Here is a 23565-nt window from a genome sequence, read left to right on the forward strand (position 1 = left end):
TCTTGCTAGTGTATTATTAAGCGCCCTTTAGAATTCACCCCGCCCTGACCCTTTGGCTTTCACCTTTTCCTTGTTTAATTTAATTGCTCTTTGCCAGAAGAGCAGAAATGTTTTTCTTTTAGAAGAAAGAAAATGTGCAGAGTCTCTAGTAACCCTTTATTTCCTAAACACTGAAGCAAATATAACATTGTCACAGATTTCCTGTTTTATAATCAGGGCAAAATGATTTAAAGGCCTTATCAGGGTATGAGCAAAGGGACAGAGTCACAGATCTAAAGAAAGATTAAGGGACGTAAGAGTGTTTTGGATAATTCTGAAGAGAAGCCAATTCAAATACTACTCAGTGCAATAATTTAATGGAGTGGCTTCTAATGGGTCCTCCAGCCTATTTCTGGTGACTATCCTAATGGAAGTCAAACTAAGGGCGATTAAAAAAACAGTTTCATGAAGTAAAATTAACAAGATTTCCTTAAGACAGAAAAATTTAATGTAAAATTTGCAAAGGTAGAGTACCAAGCCTGTATCCTAGAGATTTCGGATTATGTTCTGTCGGTCAGTGCTCAGCATTAGCTCAGTGGTTTGAGCATTGACCTGCTAAACGCAGGGTTGTGAGTTCAATCCTTGAGAGGGCCATTTGGGGAACTGGGGCAAAAAAAATCTGTCTGGGGATTGGTCCTGCTTTGAGCAGGGGGTTGGACTAGATGACTTCCTGAGGTCCCTTCCAACCCTAATATTCTATGATTGAAAAAAAAATTCAGTGAATGCCCACAAATCTAGCTTGCTTGAAACATCTAAGGCTATGTCTACACTGCAAAGTTAAGATGCAATTGCAGCATGGGTAGGCATACCTGTGTTGGTTTTAGTGCAGACTTGGTGGCACGGGCTTCAGCACAGGCTAGCAACCAGGCTAGCCCATACTGAAGCCCATGATACCACATCTGTAATGCTATTGTGTCTATTGTGTTATCTGTGCTAGCTAGATTAAAGCTAACATGGATCTGCCTACACATGCTACAATCACACTTCTGCTTTGCAGTGTAGACATACCATAAGAAGCTACAGCCAGGTGTGCAAGATGGAATGACCCCAGATGGCATGAAATAACGGATGGCAGTCTGCCACAGTGCATGTGGTGCCAGCTGCTAGACCCACCAGACATACTGTAGTATGCAGTGTAGCTGTAGATCCATGGTTAGCTACAAACGGGACATAATTCCATAGATTCTAAAGCCAGAAAGGATCCGTGTGATTACCTAGACCAGGGGTGCTTTCAGAAGTGGTGTGCTGAGTCTTCATTTATTCACTCTAATTTAAGGTCTCTTTCTATAAGTCTATAATACATACAACAATTGTTTAGTTATATAAAGTAAATAAGATTTTTAAAATGTTTAAGAAGCTTCATTTAAAATTAAATTAAAATGCAGAGCCCCCTGGACCAGTGACCAGGACCCGGGCAGTGTAAGTGCCACTGAAAATCAGCTCATGTTCCGCCTTCGGCACATGTGCCATAGGTTGCCTACCCCCGATCTAGACTGACCTGCTGTATACCCCAGATCATAGAATTTCACCCAATAATTTCTGTCTCAAGGACGTATTTAGTGGTTGAGCTAGATCTTATATTTTAGAAAGACAGGCAATCTTGATTTGAAGACTTCAGGTGATGGGAAATCCATCACATCCCTTGGTAAATTGTTCCAATTCTTAATTACCCTAACAGCTACATTTAGGCAAGGTGCAATTTTTTATCTAGCTTCAACTTCGAGCCATTGGATAGCGGTCCACAAGCACACATGCTCTCATCAGCAGTAAACTTTAGAACAGTGGTTCTCAACCAGGGGTACACATACTATGGGAGTACACAGTGTCTTCCAGGGGGTACAGCAGCTCATCTAGATATTTGCATAGTTTTACAACAGGCTACATAAAAAGCACTAACGAAATCAGTACAAACTAAAGTTTCATACAGACAACTTGTTTATACTGCTCACTATACTATACACTGAAATTGTAATTACAATATTTATATTCCAGTAGATTTACTTTATAATTATATGGTAAAATGAGAAAATAAGCAATACTGTGCTGTGACACTTTTGTATTTTTATGTCTGATTTTGTAAGCAAGTAGTTTTTAAGTGAGGTGTAACTTGAGGATACACAAGACAAATCAGACTCCTGACAGAGGTACAGTAGTCTGGAAAGGTTGAGAGCCACTGCTCTAGAAGGCAGCAGTTTTAGCAAGAATATTCTTGTTGCTGATATGAGCCATAAAAAGTCCCTTTCAGTACAGTGTGTTGGCCTGAAGTGAGAGAACTTTCTTTGAGACAGAATGTCTCTTGTGCCAGATGTATATCCAGCAATATGCTGCTAACACCGCAGCACAGGCTGCTGCTGTAAGTTTAAAATTTAGCTCAGAACCTTCTATGAGATACTCTTGGGTCTTTCTAGGAATAAGTATTTTGATCAATAAGGATTTGGAAGTTCATTCTATAACTTTTTTGTATTATGTTATTTCCATTTAATCACTTGGATGGCTTTTAGTGCAACTCCAATGTAATATTACTATTGCAGTGTTTGGTTTTTAAAGGCATGGCCTACAGTAGAAAGTATGGAATGAATAGGTTTTAAAACTTTGGCAACAGAATCCTGCTAAAATACTTCATTAATCAGGTAAGTATGGAGACAAAAGTTATGTCCTCTTCCACTCACTCTTTCTCTCAGCACTTTGAGATTCCTCTGAGGACTGAGATAAATTTGGCTCCCTCTGGTTCCAGCCTTTTCCATCATACTCTTATCGGTAAGAAAAAAAAGTGTTCCCAATTACAGCCTGATTTCTCTTGAGAGTTCTGATCAAGAGACTTGGCTAGCTCTTCTCCCCCACAATTCAGATTTTCCTAATATATTAATAACATAGTTGTAATGGTAGATTAGCCTTTCTCGTCCTGTTTTTTTAAACAAGGAACGTAAAACCTAATTATAAAATCTATAGGGCTGGATTCTCCACTTTCGCCAGCTGGAGATTCCTCAATATAGGGCAAATTTCCGTCGGCACAAGGCTAACAGACGCAGCTCCACTGCCTCCCACACCAACTTTCCCACCACCACCTCCTACACTGGAACTATACTGCTAGGTGTAAAGAGGAAAGGAAGAAGACATAGTCAGAGGAAGCGGGGGATATGTCAAAGTTACGGAAGGGTGTGGATGCATCAGGGGAGGAGGGAGCATGTGGGCCTGATTCTCAGCTGGCAGAAGATCTTCCACCAGCACCTTAACTTAAAGCAGCCTTCTTGCCAGCTTTAGCTTATACTGGAGCCAAGCAGCTAAGAATTAGGGAGTAATGGTCAGTAGCACCCCTCCCTGCTGTTCACTATACTTATGTTTAGCTCAGGAACAATGGAGAATTGAGCCCAAAATGCAAGGTGGGCTTCTCTTAAAAGTTCTCTTAAAAGCTTTTAGGAGAGCGTCAGACCTATACTCAGTATTACCCTCTGTTGCATTTGCTCTCAAATAAAGGGAATACTTAATACGGTGGTAATGCAAGCTTCATTTTAATGGCAAGCACCATCATTCTTAGGGAAAGGTATCAATTTTTATTTCTTCATTTTATAAAAATGGAAGAGCAGAAAATGTGAAATGTGGCTGAGATTTTCAAAGACAGCTAGGAAATTAAGGTGCATTACTTCCATTAATTTTAACGGGAGTTATGTGGCTAACTCCCCAATTGACTTTGAAAATATTAACCAGTGTATGTGTGATGTGCCTATGGTACATATGTAGAGATATGTGATAAATTACAGAATTAAGTGTTTTATTTGCCTTCTTCATGCAACTTTGTCTGCCTCACCTCCCCTATACCCACTGATCCATCTTCCACAGTAGAGCCTGGAACACCTCAAGCACCTGAATGCCAACCGTTTTAAACAAAAATAGCCTGCCAGAAAAATAGTCCTTTCTGCTCCCCTTCAAATAAACAGCTTATCCCGCAAAGTATATTGCTCAGTGGCGTGAGGTGTTTCATCCTGAACCATTGGTATTTCTTGTGACATAGGTCTAGGAATAGGTACTTTATATGTGAAAAATCAGGCTCCAGGTATCTCAAGTTGGGCATCTGGAAACTGGGACTTTCGAAATTGGTTGACACTATTGAAAATATTGTTCTTTCTCTCTGCCTCAGTTCCCCATCTGCAAAATGTGGATATGAATAGGTCTCACAGGTGTTGGTAAAGATACATTCATTAATGTTTCTGAGACACTTGAAATACCATTGTGATGAATGCCATAGAGAAACCTCTGAAGAAATAAAAATATTATTGTTTCAGTTCAGGTTTAAGATGGTGTGCATTATGGCAATACATTTACCTACTTTTGGATTTTGTGTACTATCTGAAGCCTCTGCTGCTGGCCATTGTTAGAGATACTGGACTTAGATGGACCGCAGGTCTGATTCAGTCTGGCAATTCCTACGTTCTAGTAACTTAACAAATAGGGTTATACAGCAAATGATGAGAATAATAAGAAATATTGAACAGATGCCTCATTTAAAGAGTCTGAGGTCCTTTGAGAAAAAAACTCTCTTGTGATTATGTAAGTAAAGATTGTATCATAATGCGTATACATAGAGGCAAAATTAAAGTTTCTACTGTAATTTTAACATTACCTACCTTTTGAGAGCCTCATTTTGCAACCTTAATGGTTTTTTAATATAGTTTTGGTTTTGTATGGAATAATAGTAAATTTGGATAATCTGTTCTGAGCAACTGCACAGAAAAGCGAAGGAACATTCAGTACAGTAACTGCTATTCAGACAGGCTATAGGTACCATGAGTTCTGCAGCCAAAATTCTGTTTGTTTTTGTTTAGGTTTATTTTGAGTAGTTAAAATTCTTGAAGAGTCTAGATTGTTAGTTATAGAGGGTTTCTTTTCTGTTTGCTGTTGGAAAATTGTCCCCCAAAATGCTCTTCCTGATGTTAAATACCAAGATAGAGGTAAAGTGGGCGAGCCCAGCTTCTGTTGGTGAAAGAGACAAGCTTTCAAGCTGCATGATTCTGTTACTTTAAAACCCCTTTTGAACTAGTGTAGTGACAGGTTTCAGAGTGGTAGAGGTGTTAGTCTGTATCAGCAAAAAGAAGGAGGAGTACTTGTGGGTGCCATAAGTACTCCTCATTCTTTTTGCCTTTTGAACTAGTTGTTGCCTTATTTAATACATGAAAAAAGTGTTTTATTTTGTCTTTTGTGTAATTAAAAAAAATACACTGAAGACCTTTTATAAAGCATGTGAAGTTTCCTTGCTGATGATCCATTATGAGTGAAATTTGTGAAGCATGCTATTGAAATGAAAATCGTAGGATAATACATTATCTCTATCTTAGCCAAGGCCCTCCAGTTGCAGTTTCTGAGGCAAAGGAGAGAATTCTGCACTAGTTTTTATAGCATTTAAGGCTTTTCTATAGTGATCTGGAGTCTTGAGCAATTTTTGAATAGCAGTAGTAGAACTATAACAAAACCAAACCCTGCTAGAAGTAGAAAGGGCCATGGTGTGTGCAAGTCCAGGTGGAATGTTAGTAGTAACAAACTATTCTAGAGAGCACCTGGAGTTATTTTTTTGCTTATTTTCTGGGTTGCTGTTGCATATTTCACTGACTTGTGATACTGTCCTATTCAACTGTCTTTGTGGAGCATGAAAATTATTTGCAAGATACATTTTAGCTGCATTACTGTATATCTTATTATTCTGTACTTATGTCTAGAGCCATCAGTTTTCAAAAAACATTAAAAAAATATCCCTAGAGTGGTTGCAGATTCTTCTACTTTGAAAGGTGGTACCACTGTGAGATGGATTAAAATGGGAAATACAGCTGGAACTGATAATATCTCAAAATGGAAGAAACTGCTGTAGAGCAAGCACGGTACATATCCCAGAGTCCGAAGTAGTCCTATCCCTGCAGGACCCATGGCATAGTCAACATCTTTCCATCCCTTGTGAAATGTATGCATTTCCTTTGGCCATGCTGCTCCTTCGTTAGCTGCGACGTCACTGCTGAGCAATGCAAGGCATCTGCTCACCCCTTGGAACTGGGCACATTGCTCTGAAATGCCCCTTTCAGCAGAAGAAATAGAAAATAGGGTCCATTAATCAAATCCCAGTTTTAGAGGGATAATTTTATTTTGACAATAACTGTTTTAAATCAGTTTATGCTGAAATATGTTGCTAAATGTTTCAACCATAGCAGTTTTAAGCATGAAAATGAGACTCCACATGAAAATGATTTACTAATACTTGTAATGATATTTCCAAACCAGAATTTGACAAGTGCAGTACACTGATATTTAATAAAACCATGCACTCAGCCTGACTCAACTTAGTGTGTGATTTGGGGAACAAAGGATTTCAGTCTAAATGGTATTTTATTTTCTTTCTGATGGGAACAGCTGCTTTCTCTTCCTGCACCCTCACCCAGATTCCTTTAGTGACCTCTGAAGCATTAGATATCCATGTAAATTGCAAACTGCACAAAGCTCTGTGAAAGCTTGCTCCGGCATCTGAGCACTAGGATGAGAAAACTGGACAAGTGTCTCATAATATAAACATACCAATTAGAGATGGGCCATTGTCACCCAGAAATTGGATTTGAATCCACACTTCCCCAGAGTTTGAGAGTGGGATCAAATTCAGTGTTCCAGCACAACCAATTATAGAGAGAGACCTGAGTTGCAAAATTTAGAACTAGAGTCATCCTTTAGTGTACTAAACTGTTCCTCAATGGCTGCTTAGTCCAGGCCAGTTCTTAGGTATACTCTAAATGTGGTGACATTAACACATTAAACTGTGTTAGTCACTTTGGGAGCCAGAAGGCCTCTACTGCAGTAAGCTGTTCCACCCATGCTGAGGACCACAGAGTGAGTCTGTGTCCAGCAGCCTTCACCAGGAACCCCTTTTTTACTAATTGCAACCAAATTGTCTCTTCTCTGCTACAACAGACACTACAGTTCCATCTGTAATCATAACTTTACACCTCTCTTTCCCCACATACTACCAATAATGTGAACTTGAGTGAGGGGCAGGGTCCAAGGTTGTAGAAATTATTTATTTTAATTGTATTTTCTTAATGCTGTGAGGTTCACACAAGCTATGGCAATGGCCACAATATTTTTTATCATTTTATTTAGTGTATTTATAATTTTTTCTGTAGAAATAAAATACCTGCAGTAAATACATAAGCTTTAGGCTCTTTCTGCCTACCTGATGTCACCACCTGAGATAGTTAATGTAAATTTTTCTCTTTCTCTTCTTTGTGCTGCTTGTTATATTGCCTCTTCAGCTTTTATTAGGTGCCACACTCAAATACTGAATGAATATTCTTTGTATTGTATGTTTATTTGCATGGTAGTCACATGATCTCTCAGAAACAATGAGTGGGAGGAGAGGAAAACAGTGTTTGAAAATGTGTGTGACAATTATATATTTTAAACCATGTTTTACTTTAATTTTTTCAAATGGTTGCACCATTGCTAAGTAGAAACACATACTCTTCTTCCCATCCTTTTCAATGACATATAGAATAGGGCCATGCTTTTCAAGGTGGTTTTATAATCCAAGGTATGGCTGACATGTAATAGAGTACCACTGGCCATATCACTGCCCCTTTTACACTTTGTCTAAGGCATGAACTTTTTTTTTTAAAGTCTGATTCAAGGTTGTCTCATTGGTCATGTTTGACGTCCTAATTCAATCACTGGAGTATGGTTGGACTGCTTATGCAAAATTTATTGCTCTACAAAGCAGGTTAGAAATATTGCAGCTATTCATAAGTAAAGCAAAGTTTTTGTCATGGATATTTTTAGTAAAACTCATGGACAGGTCATGGGCAATAACCAGAAATTCATGGCAGCCCGTGACCTGTCCCTGACTTTCACTAAAAATATCCCTGACAAAATGGGCAGGTGGGTTCAGCATCCACTGCTACTGGGGCTCCTGGATCCCCCACCGCTGCGGTCACTGGGAGCTCTGGGGTCCCCCGTCATCATGGGGAGTGGAAGCTGTGGGGTCATCCTGCCTGCAGGGCTGGGCTGCTGCAGGATACCCTCGCCCCTGGGGCAGCTGGGCACTCATGGGGATCCCCCGCCAGCCACTGTGGCTGGGAGCTGCAGGGTCCTCCAGCTGCCCACCACAGCTGGCCAGCTGCAGGGGTCCCCTCCCCACCCACCATGGGTGGGCAGCTGTGGGGACCATCAGCCACCCACCACAGCTAGGCAACTGCGGGGAGTCCCCCCACCGCCAGCTGCAGGGAATCTTCGTCATCCCTGGCTGGACAGCTGCGGGGTGCCCCCACCAGTGTGGGGGCTAGGAGCTGCGGGGAGGAGAAGCTTCCTGGGAGCTCCAGCTCGGGGGCAGAAAATGTCATGGAGGTCAATGGAAGTCACAGATTCCATGACTTCCGTGACCTCTGTGACATAATCTTAGCCTTATTCATAAGACTTCTGATACTTCTTAGATGGTGTTGGTTCAGGAATTCTGGGAGAACAACTTTTCTTGCATTGCTTCAGCACTGCTGCTTCCAATCCTAGTCGGAAGTAGAGACCAGTTCATGAAAATTAAAAGGAAAGAAAACAACAGTAAAGGTTTGGTTCTCATTTTATTGGACCTGGTTAACCTGTCCCTAGTGGGGGCCAATATGAAAGTTTGAATGGCAGCCAACGAAAGAACTGTAGCTCTGTAAATAACACTATTATAAAGTCACACATTCCATTAAATAAGTTATTTGATTACTTAACGTTTTTGGTTTCATGAACTTTTAAGCAGTTAGGTTTGCCTCTTTTGGGTCTATCATCCATAAAGCTGTACAAGCCTGGTCAAAATGAAAAGACCTTTCTTTTGCCATTCTTGTCCCCTTTGTCAGTATTGGCTCACAGGGCTTCAGTTTCAAGCAGTGTTGACTGGTTTTCAACTAGCATTATCTTATATTTGGGTAAATTTCTTTAAAGACCCATTAGACAACTTTTGGGTCTACACAAAAAGAGATTCGGGAAACAAATTTAAAAACTATTTATTTGGCAAAAACAATGAAATATGCACTCTGTCACTTGTAATATTTTAATGAGGAATGCCAGCGGCTTTTGTATTGAATGAACTCTCTCTCTACAGGGTGTTCCAGAAGACTTGCTGTTCTTTTATGATCATATCCGAAAGGGTGGTGGAGTCTTTCGAGTTGACCAGTGCCTCCTCCAGTATCGCTACCATCCACAGGCAGCAACTCATTCTGTTCTAGAGTAAGTTGTATTTTTATAATAGATAAAACTTGCTTGTTTCTTGGGTTGTTGGCAGTGGAATTGAAGTGGTTAATCACTTTCCCAAGTGTAGATGGTCAAGACACTTATTCCTTTTAGCACTTTTATAAGGTGACTTAGTGACAGGATAATTAGCAAAAACTAGGCGTCAATGTTGCAATGATATGGAGAGTATAATGTAGTATACCGGTAATGGCATCTTCTAACAGTGGCGGGCTGCTTACCTTTTCTTTTCTCACTAAAATCCAGTTTGAGAGAAGTAGTGGGGATCTTGGTGTTTGAACTCTTGGGACGACTTGGGTTCTAATGCTGTCACTCATTCACTGCGTAACTTTGGCCAAGTCATTTAATCGCTCTGTGCCTCAGTTTACCAATTTGTAAAAGGGGGACAATTATACCTAGCCATATGAAATTATACTTAATTACTTAATCATTGTAACGTGTTTTTGAGATCCTCTAACAAAAGGTGCTCTGTAATTGCAAGGTATTGAATTGAATTAGGCTTTTATGACTAATCTTCTTTAATTTGCTTCAGATAAAAAGTTGGTACAAGAGTCCTGAAAAAGGAAACGAATAAGAAATAATTGAAATTTTAATTTAAAAAAGAACTACCGTACTTAGTATTGTGTTTTGTCATGTTAACAAAAAAGATGATTTAAAAAGGTAAAAAATTGAGCTGGCAGTGAACTTCTCATCTGATAATTTCATTGTTACTGGTCTATTTTCTTTCCCTCCCTCAAACAACTTAAAAAACTGATTCAGTTTCTGAAGTTTGAAAAACACATGATGTTGCGGAATAATTATTTCAAGACCTTTCTTATCAGTCACTGCATTTAGAGTGCTATTGTACCCTGAAAATAAATTCTGTAAAATGCTATTGGTAATTCCCTATATCATCTTACCCATCAAAAGATGATCTTCCTAACTGGCAGTCGTGTAAGCTCAGCCTGGGATCTGAGAAGCAAACTGGGCTGTTTCCATCATGACTAGTAGTAATCCATACCTACTAATAAAGGGCTCTGTGAGCCAAGTTATTTCTTCAGAGAGACCCGTTCCTTCATTGCGGCTGCAGCAGTACTCTAAATAATTTTGTTGTAGATACATGAAATAGAATAGGATTTTCACTCACTTGGGTTATGTCTATACTGGAAAAAAAAGTATGTTCTTAACTTGGGTTAGCTAACCCACTTTAGCTAACTTGGGTTAAAATAGGAGTGAAGACGTAGCAATTCAGCTTTTAACTAGGGTTAGCAGCTTGAATTCAGCTCCAGGCTCTCCTATAAGCTTTAACTCAAGCTACTAACCAAAGTTAAAAGCTGAGTTGCATGTCTTCACTATGATTTTAACCCGAATTAGCTAATGCAGGTAGCTAACCCAAGGGTTTTTTGTTTCTTTGTGGCAGTCTAAACATACCCTTAGTCTTAGCTGTATGGGCTCTACAGGGTAATTAGTAAAACTAAGAACTAACCAAAGTATGGAGACAAAACCAGGTTTTTAAAGAGTTGCTGATGGTAAGTTGTAGGGTGTAACTATATGCTATTTTTTAATATAGATAATAAACTCTGAAGCATCAGATAGAAAAAAAATGTTAATTTTGCAAATAAATATAATGTGAATGACTTCCCTTTTACTACTATTTAAATATAAGGGCTTTTCTTTCTGTTCATATGTATGACCAATTTGGCAGCTAGTTACAGACTTCTCAGCCATGCACCACAGGATGCTAAATCTTCTTGGAAGATTGTTGCTTGTTTCTGTGGGAAAGCATCTTATTTTTGGAAATGAGCATGTTCTGAATTTATTGCAAGCTATTGCTTATTCAAATGTGCAAGGTTGTGTGGCATAAGTATCCTTGATTACAACATTTACTGAGAATGTGGAACTTCTATAAACTGTTTCAGATGTGCAGTTTTAGGCGTCCAAATTGGCACCTTCCCTGTCTCATTTTTCTGTCTTGCTGTTTTTCCTGTTGGCTTCCCCACCCCATTATTATTGTTGTTGCTGTTAGTATTATTTTATGTGTTTGGTTTTTTTAACATGAAGTTGTGTAATATCTTTTTTCTTGGATGCCTACACTATGCTGTGCCAGAGTTGTAAATAACTTTGGGAACCACTTGATGTGGATGACCTCAAGGTGTGTTGTTGCAGAAACAGTGGGGGAAAAAAAAGTTCATTGTCATCTGCGCAAGAGCCTAACCTTATTAGTAACATCAAGTCTTCATAAGTTGCCTCACAATATCCTCCACCTCTTCTAGAAGCCCATCCCTCCATGATCCGTCTGAGTAGTTTCCTAGATCCATAGGGTATGCTATGCCTCCATCCTATATGCTGTCTTTCTGGAGTACCCTTCTTAATGACAGCCCTGGGCCTCTACTTTACTAAAGGGGATCCTCTTGGATACGTTAAACCCAGTCTGGGTCTGTGGCTCTTTCTCACTGTGGCTCCTTCAGCAGATCCTGATGAGCTTAGACTCCCGTTGAGATTTACCCTCTTAGAAGCTCTGCAACCAGCAGATGTTTTCAGAGACAAAGGACAGCCTTTTCAAAACAAGACTTTATTTATTAGTCAACTGGAACATAGTGACACGGTTTCAGGTTAATTGCACCTGTATCCCGCACGGTCCACTCCAAGAGTGCCCCAGTCAGGTCTCAGGTCTCCAGCCATCACTTGTCTCTAGGCAGCAACCCTTGTCCAATTCCTTTCTGACCCAGGTTTTTAGGCCGCACAGGTCCCTGCCTTACACTGTGACCGGGAGACTGGCTTGCTAGAGATAACAGCCAGTATCTGTGCATTGCTTTCTCTTCTAGGGCTATGAAGAGTGTATTGCTGGCAGTTACAAGTAACCACACAGCTCCTTCTATACAAGCTCATTTATTCTTAAGGTAAAAGCATTACAGACAAAACATCATAAAAACAATAAACAGATTTAAACACACACTAAACATACCTGGAGACACCCTTCAGTCTACTGGGGTCTTAGCAGGCCATAGCCATTCCAACCCTTCCGCAAGGGTTGGGATCCCCCTTTGGCTAGAAGGTCCTCTGTTCTCTGGATCAGAAATAAGGTCCTGAGTCAGTTTAAAGTTTATACTTTATATCAAAAGCCCTTTCTTTGTCTGTTGGTCTCTGAATAACCTAGTTTGAACCAGCATATTTAAGCCTCTCTGGGGTGTAGCTACCTCTCTGGAGGTGTTTACAACTTAAGCGATTCACCTTAATCACCCCACCCACAGTTTTTGGTTCTTGGAGGAGTTGTGGCAACCATCCCACACACCCGCCCAGAGTTGCATAAAGTCCAGGCCCCCTGTGATATATAAACCATTTGTAAACTTAATACTGTATGGTCCCCAAAGATATTGCATGGGGTTGCAATATCTGTCACACACACTATTTAGGGTTAAAATGATAAAGCAAAGCCTGAACAAATGTGTCTTGCCTAACTTGTCAGCTTTTCCTTGTTTAAGTAGGCAGGACTTATCTTGCACTCAACTTCCCTGGCCTTGCCCAACCATCCTGGATTGAATTGTGTCATCCCCTAAAACAGCAGGATTCCTATTCCCCTCTCCTAACACCTCAGTCCTTTGTCCCAAGTTCCACCCATGCTGTTTTCACATGTACTGCCCTCCCCGTGCATTCCAGTAGGGGAGGGTTTGTGGTCAAACAGGTAATTTGCCCATCCACATCCAAAAAGTCCCCTTGGCTGGAGTCATTAAAAGTTAATATTCTGGTCACTGGTCTCCATTGTGTCTCCAAGGTATCTCCATTCATATGTCAGACAGTTCTGGATAGTCCGTTCACACCAAACTTGACATGTCTGTGTGACCAACATGCAGTCAATTCATTGCTTTTTCCTGTTTCTGGAAAGAAATTAACCACTCATATGCAGTGGATAGCAAGACATAAGTGAGTGTGGTAACTGAATTACACATAATACTAATACAGAAATTTCCCAGGTTCTCCATAATACTATCCATCCCTCCATTCTTTTAGTGGTTTTCAGATACCAAAGAAATAAATGTGTACAATTAAATTATGAGCAAAGTAACCAATTGACTCAAATTTTAAAATTGGCTTGCAGGAATTGTCTATGGATTATCTGGGTTGGCATGAATTTTGAAGCAGTAAGCCACAAAACAAGAATATTTTTTTTGTCTGAGAGCAAAAAGTTATTTACAAGAGTTGATTTTTTTTTTTTTAGTACTTGTAACTTAGTCCCAGACTTCAAGAAGAAATAAATCTTCAGTACAATGAAGAATATGGTTTGTTTATGTAAAGGTGTGTCATCCAATCTTTCAGCAAAGGTAGCAATCGCTCTAAATCTTTCGTGGGGCTGATCACAGAGTGTGTGAGGCCCCTTTTTACCCTTCAGGGGGAAAAAAAGCAACATTTGCTGACTTTTCCAGCTCCCTACTTGTTACACAGAGGGAGGGGGGGGGAAAGCAACTGGCCAATGGCAGTTAGCCAAACATTTGATGATGTTTAACTGTAGGCATTAATGATCTTTTGTCACTTTCAATTATTAATATACTTTATAGTCCAGATGACTAGAGGGTGGAAGTAGCTGCGAAGTTGGGAAAAAAAAATCTTACCCTCTTCTATACTAGAGGCATCAGACTACATTATTAGATGTTTTGGTTCTTCTTTGAGTAGAGGCAGCCATGTATTCCACTTTGGTGTGCATGTGCCCAGTGCATCGGAGCTGGATTATTTTGCCTAGAGTACTCACATGCGGGTGGCACTTGCACCTCGTGGCCACAGCCTCTCCCCTGGCTATATGAGGTGGTGCTGCCCCGACCCGCCTCAGTTTATTTTTACCATCCGTGGCTGGAATTGGAGCTCTGTGTGGGTTTTACCTCACAATCTCTCTCTTTTCGTGACTTTTCTAGTTCTATAGAGTTAGTTAGCTGTAGTTTAAGTATTTCCCTGGTGATGCCCTCACCAGGGTTTAAACATTGTCTGTTGTGTGGGGGAGCGATCCCCAACAACAGTCCCTATACGTGGTACTTGCTGTGTCTAGGCAAAGCCCACATCAAGGAGCAGTGTTTGATTTGCAGATCGTTCATCTAATGGACCCAGGAGGCGAGGGAACTGCATCTGAAATTGCACTTGGTCGAACAGGCCATGCAGCCTGCTTCGGCACCAAGTCCCTCATCAGATCCGAGGTTGCCCTGGGGTTCTGAGAGAGTTGCCACTTCACCTGCTGGAGCTGGTGCCGCTCTGAAGAGACAGGGGAGTCATTTCCATCAAGTGCACAGAGGAAAAGATTGCATAAGACTGACCAAGGCCATTCCTGGTCGTGTGAGGACTGCCGGTGCTTGGGATGGAGCAGATCCCTTCAACCACTCCCTGGTACCATACAAGGAGGTCAGAGACCCTGTACCATTGACTCTGTGTGACGTTATACCCCATATTCTTTAAATATGCTTGTGATATGGATATGGCATAACTGAGATATATTTTATGCAAGATGGGTCTTGTAAGATATCATTGGAAAGGTTATAATTTACAGAATGTGTTTATCCAATTTGTATGCATGTATCATTTCTGTATCTAAAGTTAGGAATATTGACTATGTAACAATTACAACTGTGTGTGTATTTGGGAGACACCCACCAGACAACAGGCCATCAGCCTTGATGGGCCATTAGGAAGAAACAATAAGACTTTGAAGATACTAATCTCTCTCCTTACTAAGAGGTGTTCTGGAACATAGCTGTGACACTACTAAGTCAGGTGGTCCTGTCACCTGGTATTAAACACCATCTTGGACCTCTGGTAATTTTCCACGAAAAGGACGGGTAGGTCAAGATTGGAAAACAAAAGATTCCTGCCTTATGTAAATCTTATTTAAGGCTGGGGAGTAAGGCAAACAGGTCTCTTCTTCATTGCCTTCCTGCCCAAGAAGAAAGACTGCTGAAAATACCTGAAGAGACAAAGGAACTGAGCAGTGGTAAAGGTGAGGGCTAGGTCCAGACTAAGATACTAGTCTGTAAAGAGAAATAAGTGGAACTCTAAGCTACAGAAACACTGTAACTTGCCTAAAACAACATTTAGGGCGAGGAATTACTTCTTGAAACCAGTCTCTTTAAGATCTTAAATTTAGTATGCGTGTTTTGTTTTATTTGCTTGGTAATCTGCTTTGTTCTGTTTGCTATCCCTTATAATCACTTAGAACCTGCCTTCTATAGTTAATAAACTTGTTTTGTTTATTATTAAACCCAGTTTGTGCAATTTCTAACAGGGGGGCAAGAAGTTGTGCATATCTTCCTCCACATTGAGAAAGGGGGCGAATTTATGAGCTTACACTGTATAGATTTCTCTACAGCACAAGACAATATTATTTTGGTTGTACTTTCCAGAGAGGAGCTGCACTTGAGTGCTGGGAGATTTCCTAGCTGAGTCTTCTCATAGAGAGCTGTTTGCAGATTCTGTGTTATTCTATAGCTGGTGCATCCCTACCTGTGTGAGTGTGTGCTGCCAGAGGCCGGAGAACCTAATTCAGCAAAACAGCAAGAGGGAGCCCAGGCTAGTGGAGGAGGCAGGCTCAATGAAATCCCAGTCATCAGGTGGCATCCCAGAAAGGGGGTCCAACCCGTCACACTCTGATTTCCTTTGTCTTTCTGTTCCAACTTTGCCCTCGGTCCAGGACTTTGCCAGGGCTATGTCTTTTATACCCCCATTGGCTGGGTGGGCTGCTGAGTCTGTCATCAGCATACCCCAATATTTCCTTTTTGCAGTCAGGGGAAGTGGGACTGGTGCCAGGCTCAGCACAAAAGACCTCCCCAGCATCAGGAGTGTCTTCAGCACCCCATGTGACAGGTGCCACTGATGTTGCCCTCCACTTCAGCACAGTCAGTTAGCTCAGTACCGCTGCCAACTTTGAGGTTGACACAGCTTCCAGCATAGAGAAATGAGGGAGGCATACGCAGCACCATCAGTATTCTTTCCAATGTTGGTGCCAGCTCCCTTGTCATTCTGGGCTGAGAACAAGTCAGACTGGCTGGCTCCACTTTTATCCCCTGAAGCCTGAGACTCGTTGGCGTCCAGGTTGGGGTCTTCCTCCTCTCACTCTCCATCACCTGACCCACATCGGGGATCATTCATGGACCGCTATGGGTACCAGGATAAGGGCCCCTGGCCCAATGCCTACTGACCACCAGTGCCCTATCGGCACCAGCATCCAGGTCTGGCACAGTTGACGGCTTCATTTTCAGTCCTGGATGATTCCACGGTCCCTGGCTCTTTCTCCCTTTTGGTATTGGATGGTTATAAGGCATACTAGGACCTTTTGTGGCGTGTGGCTGCTTCTCTAGGTATTTAAGCAGAGTTCCTGCAGAACAACACCTACAAGTTAGTGGATATCCTGCAGCTATCTGCCCCCAGGAGAGTCACCCTCCCTATTAATGATGCACTTCTAGAGTCTGCTAAGGTCCTCTGGAGCGCGCTCACTCCACTTGCAGTGAAACATGTGGAGAAGTGCTACTTCATTCCAGTGAAGGGATTTGAGGGTTTTTACTCCTATCCAGCCCCAAATTCCCTGGTCTCAACTGCAGTGAATGATAGAGCCTGGCAGGGTAGGTTTAAGTCCTCTCCCAAGGATAAGGACTCTAAACTAATGGAGCTGATGAGCAGGAAGATTTACATGTCCTCTTCCTTTCCAGATGCAGATTTCCAACCAGCAGGCATTGCTGTCCAGAAATGACTTTGTGAACTGGATGGCTATGTCTGAGTTTGTTAGATCAGCTGCCTGAAGTCTCAACATAGGAATTTTGGGCATTTGTTACCAAAGACTGCTTGGTGGCTAATACGTTGTTGCAATTTGCACTGGACGTCACGGATGCTTTGGCCAGAGTGATGACTTTGGTGGTGACCATGAGAAGGGCTTCCTGGCTGCAGAATTTGGGCATTGCTCCTGATGTGCAGCAGGTCATAGATGATTTGCTCTTTGATGGCCAAGCACTGTTTTCAGACAAGACGGATGAGACTCTGCACTGCTTCAAAGACTCAATGGGTATCCTATGGTCCTTGGGGGTATACATCAGCAGTGCATGTCGGCGGTGCAAAGGCACCACTACCATGTTCAACAGCAGCAGTAGCAGAATTGTCCACAGCATATGTTTGGGCAGCCTTTACCTCTCCCAAGACAGCTGGACTATCCCAGAAAGGGGCATAGATCCAAGAGGACGAAGCAGTTGGGTCCGGGGTTCATCCAGTCTATACAAACTTCCCTGGTGCCTCACAAGAGCCCATCTGACTCCTTCATCCTGAGCAGTATTCCAGTCGCTCCTTTCTCTCTATCCCCTCCATTTGCGGACAGGCTAGCCCACTTTCACAATGCTTGGGGCTCGATCACTAACAACAGTTGGGTTCTAAACACCATCAGATCAGGTTATGCTATCTGGTTTCTCTCCATCTCTCCTCCCACTACCCCTCTTCAGGGACCCCTCTCCCGAGAAACTGCTCCTCAAACAGGTTCACTCTCTACTGGTTTTGGGAGCAATGGAGGAGATGTGACACTGGAAGACCAGGTTCCAGCTCTGGCCAAGGCTGTAGGCATCAGCTGAGCACTGACAAATTCATAGCTGGAAGCCAGATCAGCTCATCTATATATTAGTATTGTTCAAGATAGGTATTAGACTTGTAAGAATGTTTGTAGTGTTCAGACTCTAAAATGCTTGTAAGTTGTTGCATACATTAATCTGACTTGTAATGTCTATATCCTATGCTTCAAGGTAAAATATGTTTGCTTTATAACTGTAAAAGTGCCTGCTCTACTTATGAACCTTGGCAGGAAGAGTGGTTCCCCTGCCCATCAAGAAGGACTATCAAAACTAAATGGGCCATTATAAGACAAAAACTTTGTTGATTACCCCATCTGCCTATGAAGAAGTTATGTGCAGGGGCACTCGTCCAATTGATTTGAACTCTGGGGGAAGCGTATAGATGCTCATAAGTAGAAATAGCTATCTGTTTGTTGTTTGAACTCTCTCAGATCTAGAGACATTAAAGTGGAGCAGAGATCCCCAGGGTTACGTCTGGGTCTGTCCTGGAAGACATTTTGAATTGACAGCTTCCTACATCTCTGTCACCTCATTTGTGCATATATGTTGCCTGCTTTAACCTATAAATAACTCTCTCATTTCTTTCTCCTAGTTAGTAAATTCTTAGTTAGTTTACTGTAGGACTGGCTACCAGCATTGTATTTTTGTTGTGAGATCTAAGGTACAAATTGATCTGGGGTAATTGACTGGTCTCTTGAGTCTGGGAGCAACCTGAATATTTTGTGATCTTTGCTGTAAGTGACCATTTATCACTAAGTCCAGCTTGCCTGGGTGGCAAAATAGACTGGAGTGCCCAAGGGCACTGTCTGTGACTCCATGGTAAGATTGGAATAATGCTGTAGGAGTTCACATTTCTTACTGGGTTGGTGAAATCTAATTATAGAACATACCAGTTTGGGGTGTCAGCTCAGCTTTTTGACAGTCTGCCCTGAGGTTGGCACTCAGGGCTGTGAATCACTCCAGACAGCATGACAGGAGGTTCCTCCAGAACACTGGGTCACAACTTCTATTCCCAGTACTTTCTGGTGCCCAAATCCAAGGGAGCATTAAGATCCATTCTTGACCTTCGTAGCCTCAACAAATATATCAGATACATGAGGCGCTAAATGGTTACTCTATCGGCTATCCACCCCTCATTGTCTCAGAATGACTGGTTTGCTACTCTGGACCTTTAGGACATCTACTGTCAGGTGGCAATTTTGCCAGGTCACAGAATATTTCTTCAATTTGTCAGAGTGGAGTGCCATTTTCAGTGTACGGTGCTTCCATTCAGCCTCTCGGGTTTTTACCAAATGCATGGTTGTCGTCACCGCATATCTCAGAAAGAAAGGAATACACACCTTCCTGTATCTGGATGACTGGTGACTGAGGGATAGGTCCAAGATGAAGTTCTTGCTCATATTGACTCTATGCTGCACTGCTCTACACTTCACCATCTGAGTCTCATCCTAAATACCAGGAAGTCAGCTTTGGTTCCCACTCAGAAAATCAAGTTCAGCAGGGCCGTAATAGACTCCACGAGTTCAAGAGTATTTCTGCTGACCAACCATTTTCAGGCAGTTCACTTCCTTTGCCTCAGTCTGCATTCTCAGCCTTCCATGACAGTTCAGATGTGCCTAAGGCTCTTGGGTCACATGTCTACTCGCAAACATGTGGTCCAGTTTTCAAGGTGGCACCTTCACCCTTTTACAGATGTGGCTCAGGATGGTTTACTGTTGACTCTTCACCCCCTGGACAGACTAGTCCATCTTCCTCACCTAGTCTTGGACACTTTGCAGTGGTGGACATATCCAGAGAAGGTTTTCCAAGACATTTCCTTCATCCGGCCCTTACCAACCAGGTCTGTTGTCACCAATGCCTCCCTGATGGCTTAAGGACCACATCTGGGGTCATTGAAAGTTCAAGGTATGTGGTCAGAGCAGGAATCCACACTACATATCAATGTGTTGGAGATTTGGGCCATATGCAATGCATGTCATACTTTTGTGGACCATAACAGGAGCTCAGTGGTTCACATACTTACTGACAATACCATCACGATGTGAACAAGCAAGGAGGAACCACACTCCAGGATGTTCTGCCAGAAGGCAGTCAAGTTGTGGCAGTTATGCATTGAGGAGACCATCACTCCATTAACTGACCCACTTGCCCAGTATCCAGAATCATCTCACTGACCATCTCAGCAGGAATTTCCCCCTTAGTCATGAGTGATGTCTAAAGACAAGTGTCCTCCAGGTCATCTTCACAGTTCGGGGCATTCTGATGTTCAACGTTCTTGCTATGAGGGACAACAGGAAATCCTATCCGTTCTGCTCTTGAGAGGGCCTCGGTCCTGGCTCCTTGTCCAAAGCTTTCCATCTCAGCTGGCCTTTGGCTTTCCTGTATGTCTTTCCCCAGATCCTGATCATCCCGTAGGTCATCCTCAAACTGAAGGCGGATCGGACCAAGCTCATTTTCATTGCCCTGGTACGGCTGAGGGATGTCTAGCCTTCTTCCTGGACAGGACTAAATCATGTTGCGCTTTGCCTCACCTGTTTGTGTCATATGCCAGTTGTATGAAGGGTCAAGTGGTCTTTTCACTGACTGTCTCTAAATGGATAACATCCTGTATTGAGACCGCATATGAAATAGCTTTGGCTACGCCTCCTCAGTTGGTGTGAGCTCATTCTGTGAGAATGCAAGCAGAGGCACCGACTTCCCAAACTGCTGGGGGGTACTCGACCCCTGGCTCTGACCCAGGCCCCTCCCCCTCTCCATCCCTTTCCCTAGGGCCTCACCCCTGCCCGCCTCTTCCTGTCCCCGCTCCATCACCGCCCTGCCTCTTCCTGCTTCACCTCCACCCCGCCTCTTTCTGCTCAGTTCTGCCCCTCCCCAGAATGCACCGCGTCCTCGCTCCTCCCACTCCCTCCCAGCCTCCTGAGCACCACAAAACAGCAGGGAGGGAGGGGGCGTTGCTGATCCACGGAGCCTGCTGGTGGGTGGAAGGTGCTGGGGTGCGATTGTGGGGGAGCTGATGGGGAGATGCCAGTGGGTGCTCCAGCCCCGGAGCACTCATGGAATTGGCGCCTATGAATGCAATCAAAGTCAATTGCGGTGTTTGGCGACATCTCAGTATTAGACATTTGCAGGGCGACTACATGGTTGTCCATACATACATTTACGAACCATTATACTGTTACTGCATCTTCCAGAGCAGATATAGGTTTTGGTAGAGTGGTCCTGCAATCCTACTTTAGATAGGTGATTCACATGCAGTACCCACCCCAGGAGGCAGGGCTTGGAGTCTAAGTGGAATACAAAGTTACTTATTGTAACTGTGGTTCTTCGAGATGTGATGCAGACGTATAAACCACAACCCACCCTCTACCCCTCAGCATCAGAGCCTAGTTTCTAGGCATTCAATGTGAAGGAACTGAGAGGGGTCGAGGCAGTGCTGCCTCATATAGCCAGGGGAGGGACTATGGCCATGAGACACGAATGTTGCTCTATGGGTACTGTTAGGCTAATGTCTCCAGCTCTGGTGCGCTGGGCATGCACACCCCAGTGGAATACATGTCTGCATCACATCTCAAAGAACCACAGTTACAGTAAGTAACTTGCTTTGTGTAAGGATAGAGTGTGAGTGAAGTACAATATGCACTTAAAATATGTTGTTCCATTTCATACAGAAATAGCAACATGGTTATAAATGTTCTCATCATACTATCAACTAAAAGATATGGCAAACACATGCTATTTGTAGGAACAAGCAGCCAGGGCCATCCTTAGGCATATGCAGCATATGCAGCTGCGTAGGGCACCATGGAATTTGGGGCACCAAATTTCATGGTGCCCTAAGCAGCTGCATACGTGGCAGCACCAGCCCCAGCAACCAGCCTTATCCCTCGGCCAGCCCCCACAGCAAGGGGGAGGGCCGCCCCTAGGGGGAGTGTGGGGCCCCGGACAACTCCCTCTGCCCTGCCTCTTAGTCTTCCCCCCTGCTCCGCCCGTGGCCTGCCCCCATTCCACCTCTTCCCCCAGCAAACCCGCACTCACCGGCAGCAGCAGGAAGTGGAGCAACTCGGCCCCAGCCCATTCTACTCCGCCAGCACCCAGCCGCAGCACTCCGCTTCTTGCCGCCGGTGCATGCGAGGAAAGGCTCACCCCCCACACTCACTGGCAGCAAGAACCAGAGAGACGTGGCCCCAGCCCACTCCGCTTCCTTTGCCCCGGCCCCAGCCATGTCGCTCGGGTTGGGGAAAGGACTGCCCCTGGCTCTCACTGGTGGCGGGAAGCGGAGCACCGCGGCTGGGAGCTGGCAGAGTAGAGCGGGCTGGGGCCGGGCTGCTCAGCTTCTCACCGCTGCCTGTGAGTGTGTGAGGGATCCCTTCCCCCAAGCCCCCTCCTCTGAGCAACATGGCTGGGGCCAGGGCAAGGGAAGCGGAGCAGGCTGCTCTCAGCCCCCCACTAATCCCTCGGGCCACTCTGAGCCTGTGGGGCCTCCAAAAGTGGCCCCCCCACAGCTCCTGCCTCCCAGGCCCGGGGGGTGGGGAGCCCTGGGGCCCCACACAGCCTGCCCATGGTGGGGCTGCGTAGGGCACCCAAATGGCTAGGGAGGGCCCTGCTAGCAGCACAAGTTTCACAAAATTGTTCTTCAATGTTTCTGCAAAATTTAATACGTAAAATGTATTAAAATCCCACAAACTGCATCTCTGGGATCCAAACAGTTTTAGCTCTTATTGACATATATTCTTTGGTTATGTGTGCTTTGTGCTACAGAGCCAGGATTCTCCAATCTCATGGAATATCAGAGGTAGTTTATTAATGAGATGTATTGTATCTAGTAAGGCAGTTAAGGCAGTTTGTAAAAAGCATAGATTTTTAGCATGCCAAAGGGGAGAAAAATGAGCCATACCTTAAATCATTGAATTCATTGTGGAATAAAATCAGCTTAGTAAAAGAGAGCAGTAATAAAGCCTTACAATTTTCCTTTTCTGCAGTATTACACACGAAGACTGATATTTATATGTAAGGTGTTATTGTTTTTTACCAGTCTGAAAATTTTGATCAAGAGAAATTTCACTACCAGTGCACACCTTTTTTTGCACTGAAAAATGACAAGTCAGGATTTTTATCCAGAAACAATGAGACAGTTCAAAGCAAATGGTTTACAGTAATATCCAAGAATTTTCATGATATATTGCATGTTGAAAATGAAATTAGCTTTATAGATCCTGATTCTGGGCCCTTGAAAAGAAATAGGTATAAACAAATAACAGCTCTCAGAAGCCAATTGGATTCAGAGCCCATAGACTTACAGTGCTATCCAGGCAAAGGAAAAGAGAATATTCAGTACCAAACAGACATGGTTGGGTAGTTTTAGTGGTTTTCTGAGGAAGGGACCTCATTTAACTGATGATCATTGGAGTAGTTAGTTACCTCATTTCTTACAATACTATATTCATCCTAAAATAAAGAATAGCGCAATATATTTTTGCAGAACTGAAACAAAGTTGAGGTCAGTTACGTTTTTAACTTTCACTTCCACTTCTGCATTTGGCATTTTAAATACCATAGGAACTAATGACCTCATTAGTGTCTTGAAAAGTAGATGACACTAACATTCGATGGTCTGTGTCTTTGCTTAATAAGTCTTTCATGAAAAAGAGGCCGCACTACAAACTCTGTCTCAATCAATGACCCGTGACCTGATGATGAACTCAGACAGTAATAGAACCTT

General features: G+C 43.1%; 1 protein-coding gene across 4 annotated transcripts in view; it reads left to right on the plus strand.

Moving 5' to 3' along the window:
* B3GNTL1 (UDP-GlcNAc:betaGal beta-1,3-N-acetylglucosaminyltransferase like 1) overlaps positions 1-23565 on the plus strand; it is a 329218-nt gene that overhangs the window by 254051 nt on the left and 51602 nt on the right. For all 4 annotated transcript variants that reach the window (XM_044983307.1, XM_044983308.1, XM_044983309.1 and 1 more), the window contains one exon: positions 9143-9267. In XM_044983307.1, coding sequence (XP_044839242.1) covers positions 9143-9267 — 125 coding nt within the window. The remainder of the gene's footprint in view (positions 1-9142; positions 9268-23565) is intronic.

This window comes from Mauremys mutica, chromosome 12, assembly GCF_020497125.1.
Source record: "Mauremys mutica isolate MM-2020 ecotype Southern chromosome 12, ASM2049712v1, whole genome shotgun sequence".
NCBI lineage: Eukaryota > Metazoa > Chordata > Testudines > Geoemydidae > Mauremys > Mauremys mutica.